The 5441-nt window shown below is 46.1% G+C and overlaps 1 protein-coding gene across 1 annotated transcript in view; it reads right to left on the reverse strand.

Moving 5' to 3' along the window:
* LOC107274461 (transmembrane and TPR repeat-containing protein 1) overlaps positions 1-5441 on the reverse strand; it is a gene marked incomplete at its 5' end in the record, with an annotated part of 68277 nt that overhangs the window by 26335 nt on the left and 36501 nt on the right. The window contains 1 exon segment of the mRNA XM_015753615.2: positions 557-746. Coding sequence (XP_015609101.2) covers positions 557-746 — 190 coding nt within the window.

Consider the following 5441-nt stretch of genomic DNA (forward strand, 5'->3'; position numbering starts at 1 on the left):
GGGGGGGGGGGGGGGGGGGGGGTCGGACGGATAGAAAAAATTTGGAAAATTATCAAGGGATTCTTATTCCTTGTATAAACTGACTAATGAATACTTGACCGTATCCCTGTTACCAGGGTGGATTAAGAAGTCCGTAGGGGGACGTTCGTGTAAAAAGTTTGGACAGTTTCAGGAAAAGTGGATGTCGCACGGAAGTATTTAACTTGGTAAGAATCGCTAGTAGACGAAATGGAACCAGGAAAAGTCAAGGTAGTAGTATAAAGGGGGTTGGTACCTATGTAAGGTACTTAGATGCTACTTGAGAGAGAGTACACAGAGCAGTAAAGCGTAAAGGGTCGTTGCATTAAAGTGTCGAACAAGTGATCTAGTGGTAAGGGTTAGGGGTGTAAAGCAGAGCAACAAGATCCCTTAAATTCTGAATCAGCTAAACCTGAGTTTTCATTTTTTTAGGGGTGGCTTCGGTGATATATGATACAGTCGCCATTTGGGGAGCTGGCCGAAGTGTTCGGATGGGGTGAAAGGTCATGGATGAAAATTTTTGTAAAATCAAACTAACCTCGAAATCCGTAAATGCCTTGTAGGTCAGGACCAGGCAACCCCCGAAGAAGAGGCAGGTTGCCAAATTTCTTGTATCTGCCAGTGAAGCCACCAGGGGTACGGAGCCCATCTGCCAATCGTGGGACAGGGTGGCTGGGCACAGGAGCAACCAGCAATTTAGAGCAGCCAGGTAGCAGAATGTCAGCAACCTGTAACAGAAGATAGACTGATCTCAGTATGGAATAGTTAATAAGGTAATCGGCGAGTAAAATCCACAGGGGTGTCAACCTTAGAAAAAAATGAAAAAAAAAAAAAAAATAAATATCCTCATCCTTAGAAAGTAACCTGCATATCTTACATACGTATGTATATGTACGTACGAGGGTGCGATGAATAGATTGTCAAGTATCATAATAATTCTAGTAGCAGAGTACCAGCGGATAGCTATGGGTATAAGAAGTGAAGTTGAAGCGGTGGGAAGGTGAAGGCGTCTGGTGCTGACTCCATGCTCTCATTTTCTCACTATCAGCAGCTCTCGATATATAATCTCGACTAGGTATAATGCAGCATCCTGATGTACCACGAGAATCTTGAGCGTCGACCCTCGAAATAGAAGAGAACCAGCTTACTTGGCGAGTCTATTGTCTGGTAGAGATAGATAGTCGGTGGCAATTGGTAGTTCGTGTCAGGCAGTTGGTAACAGTTGTACGGACAGTAGTAGAGATAAGCGAACGCGAAGCCAATTGCACAGGTAACTGAAGATCTCATAGCGAAGTCACGCGTGTATGCAGTAGCTGGTTTTCGGGGAATAACAGATGCAGCTGGATTTTCGGTTAGTACGCATAAGTGAATCAGTTGATTTTTTAAAAATCGCTTCGAAGTTGGTTTACGTCACAATTGCCACCGTGGACTGCCTGTCAGCTGTTTTTACAGATTTGACAAAGAAACCAATTTACTGTATTCTTAATTTTTACCTGGCCAATCGTGTCAGCTGGTTTTCAGTCGGGTAGGAATTTCTATTTTTTTCTTTTTAACAGCTGGATTTATTTCGTACGGTTAATATGAAAACGACAGATCGCTCGGAAATTATATTACGGTCCATTGAAATGCAGCCCTTAGGTACAGACTGTGCCGTCAGGTTGTTTTACGGGTTGATATGAAAATTGACGTCGCATTGCCCAAGCCGTTACCGGGACGCTTGATTCATATCAGGAAATAATTAACGAGACGTAATGTTCGAAGGGTCGAAAAGCGGATTTGACGCTTCGTTGGAAATTACTTTAATCCCGAAACTCTTGTATTATTTACAACCCTCTGCCGATATCGGTATGTATTGTTTACGAGAGTTATTACTGTATTCGTGACGTTACGAGGTATCGCGTGGGATAAATTTTTGTCAGTCCCGCAAAGGTGGTAAAAAAAAAATATAAAAAATTCCCTGAATACAATTCCCATTTTATTCAACGTAAAATGGCGAAAACGTGACAAAAAAAAAAAGGACCAAGTGCCTCAACGAAATTCACCGTATAAGCATACGTGCTTCTCCTACCGACCGAACAAAAGCCTTTCATTTATAATAGGGCGGGGGGGCTTCTACATGAAAATTCGTCGTTGAAAAAGCAAAGGACAGCGATCCAGGGTGCCACTCGAAAAACAATGGCACTCCCTGTAAACAAAAGCAAACGCGCACGGAATTACGTGAAAATTAATCAGTTCGTAAGTCAGCAATTAATTTTTATTTTCAGTACCAAACAGCAGACTGATCATCCCCTTCGATAAAATATCGTCCTAGCCATTTAAAAAAATATATATGCAACCCCCTTCTCATCCCCGCTTACTCAACTGTCCCTGAATAAGGGATTTCCCAAATTAACATACACGATAACTCCGATCCACCCCGGCATTTATTTTCGAATGATGCACCCTGGTACCAATCACGTTATACACTTGTCAAAGGACCTATTAATATATCTATATATATATATGTCAAGTTATCTTAAGTTCACAACCCCCGATCGACCCTCCTTGATCATCACAATACAAAGTCTGACTTTCTAATCTGTGACTAGCTGCGCGTGAGTCAAAGTCGTCCGCACCCTGTAGCAGGTGCAGGGAGTTTCATAGGGGGACGTTTGGGGTTAACTGGATTGCGTGCACGCACCAATCAGTGCATTGGTAGGCAGTTCGCGGCGACAGGGCGGAAGCTGAGCAGAGGGTAGCAACCCTTTAACACGATAATATAGTGAAAACCAAACGTCTTGACGCAATAGGATTGAACGAGGAGCAGGAATCGAGTCGAAATAAATAAATAAGAAATTCTTACCGACCAAAGTCAGGGCGAGTATCGAATGTGCAATTGTCGCTTTGGATCCCTGCAATCGGATCCCGGTGGTTCGGCCTCGGTCCGTCGACACCCTTTGAAGCCATTTCCGACCTAGAAACGCGCCTTTCCACGTAGTCCCCGTTAACGCGATCAAGTTCCCCCGACGTCCGTTAAGCGTCGCCACTGGTGTCGCGTTCTCACAGGGATCCCTGTTTCTCGTCGCGACTGACGATAACGACGTGAAAGTAGTCGGATGGAAACGCGCCATTAATTGATACACGCTACACGACCAATCTCCAACTCCTATGAACATCATCGGGTCTGGTTTCAAAGACAATTGCACAACCCCCCCCCATACTTTAACTCTTGTTTTTATCGCCAACTTCAAAATTCCCATCGCGCCACCAAACCCATCTTCAGGACGTGGATTCATTTTCTACTTCCGCTCCCCCCCCCCTTTTTTCTTACACATACTCCCCCCTCTCTATCTTCCTTCCAGATACCTCACGAAGGACTGGCCGGGGACACGCGGACTGGACGTTGCTTCAGCGGGAAGTGTTATGAGGTAAGGCTGGATATGGAATACGAAATAGGAAGCTGAAGTGCCGGCAGTTGCAGTTGCACCAGAGAGAAGGACAGATTCCAACTGCATTGCGGCACACTCGACTTCCCGCCGCGCGAGGATGACCTCACGGGTTTTCTCTGTCTCTTTCAACCGGGGGGGTCACCCCCACTCCCCCCGCCCTACGAGCTTATCGCCGGCACACCCGACCGGCCGCTCCGCCTCCTCCTCGCGTAACACGGAGCGCCGATACGCGGCTATCAGTCCTTGGGATTACCTGTGACCTTTTCCACGCGACTATCGAGAGCCAGCTATCCCGAAGGAAGAGGATCTTGGAAGGACTTTTAGATATAGGGGGGGATCAAAAGTCTTGGAGGGACGTATCTTTCCTTTTTTTTTTTTTTAACAGTGTATACATACATATACGCCTAACAGGAAGGGCATCGGCCAACAGGCACATCCACCTTATCTTCCCTTTACACGAGAAGGGACATATCCTTCTCAAGTTTATCCATCTTATATATATATACGTACATACGGTACGTATATGTACAACGTACCGTATAACACTTTGCATACGGAACCGCCCTGGCAATTTGCGCCACTACCAGGAACGTCCTGAGGCTTTGCGTTATTACCACTAGCTATGCCATTGTGCAGAACGACTCGTGAGCGGCGACACGTGCGACACATAGCGCTTATACCCACGTGGAAACGCAACTAAATTCCACATTAGTATTACGCAACAGGTTAATACAAAATCGTAGGTCAAATTCTGATTCGCTGGTAGACTCCATTCGAAGCTGAGATGAATTAAACGTATTTTCAGGGGTGGGGGTGGACGAAGAAAAAAGAACAACCACGTGATATTTTACGTAGGTAAAAATTTGTTTTTTTATCCAACCATGAGAAAGTGCCTTTTTTTAAAGGGGATGATTCTTTGGTACAGCCAGGATATTTGACGTAGGCGATTAAATCACGTACGCACGGTGTAAGGAAGAGTGCGTAATGTCAGAGGTAGTTACTAGACCGACTTTATCGTATCTCGTGACGTCTTTCCTCTCCCTTCTCGCATCCCTTATCGCTAAGGGATGTTTCGTGTACGGGTAAACCGTTCGCGGGGAATAAAAAGGTCGCGTCGGGTATCGTGCGAACGATGTAAATGGACGAGTGATGTCTCGTAGGGGATGCGAGTTTCATATCCACCCCCTTTCAACCCCTTAATGGGACGTTAACGCGTTCGGCGGTTCCTCCCCCCGGCAGGATACTTTTCACAGGATTCATTACCGTACCTTTTGTCCGTTCCGCTCGTTATCCGCCGCGTACGCTGAATGCGGACGCTCCCGAACGTTTGTCCGTTTCCTGTTGGATCGTCCCTTATGGCTTCAGATATGGGAGATTGTAGGGGCAGCTGTCGTACGAGTTATGGACATTCGTGTCGGTGCACCGGGGAAATTACACCGATAGTACGTACCTGCCGGTGCTATTAGTGTCGTGCATTACGTAACGACCCTAACATTTCACCAATACGAGCAACGAGGCTATTCAGGTGCGTCACTTGGAGGTTCAGCCGGGGGGCACCGATTGTTCGATCCCGAACGATATCGAGAAGTGGCAAGGGCGTAGAGTGATTTTTTTTTTTTGGGGGAAATTCGAAGCATTAAAAAAATTAGTGAAATAAAGTTAAAAAAAAGGGGGGATGACATTTGTTCGCAGAGTGTCGGGTCGCTCGCCGGATATTACTTGGCTAATTAATATCCGGTGGCAATGGAGGAGGGAGTGGTTTCCAGTGGCTGAGAGTGCCCTACATCCCCCCTACCCTTTGGAAAAAAACTACCCTTACCTCCGACAAAAACAATGACAATAATGCATTCCAGTGGCGCGATTCTTTTTATGGGACAGATTTTCTCGCTTCGCGATTTTACTTTTATTTTCTTTCGCGTGATTAACGACCGCCGTAGCACGTCACTTCCGGTTTTCAATCGACTCGAGTAACCATCCCCCCCCCCCCCCGGGGGG

The sequence above is a fragment of the Cephus cinctus genome, unplaced genomic scaffold (genome assembly GCF_000341935.2).
Source record: "Cephus cinctus unplaced genomic scaffold, Ccin1 Ccin1_scaffold3125, whole genome shotgun sequence".
NCBI lineage: Eukaryota > Metazoa > Arthropoda > Insecta > Hymenoptera > Cephidae > Cephus > Cephus cinctus.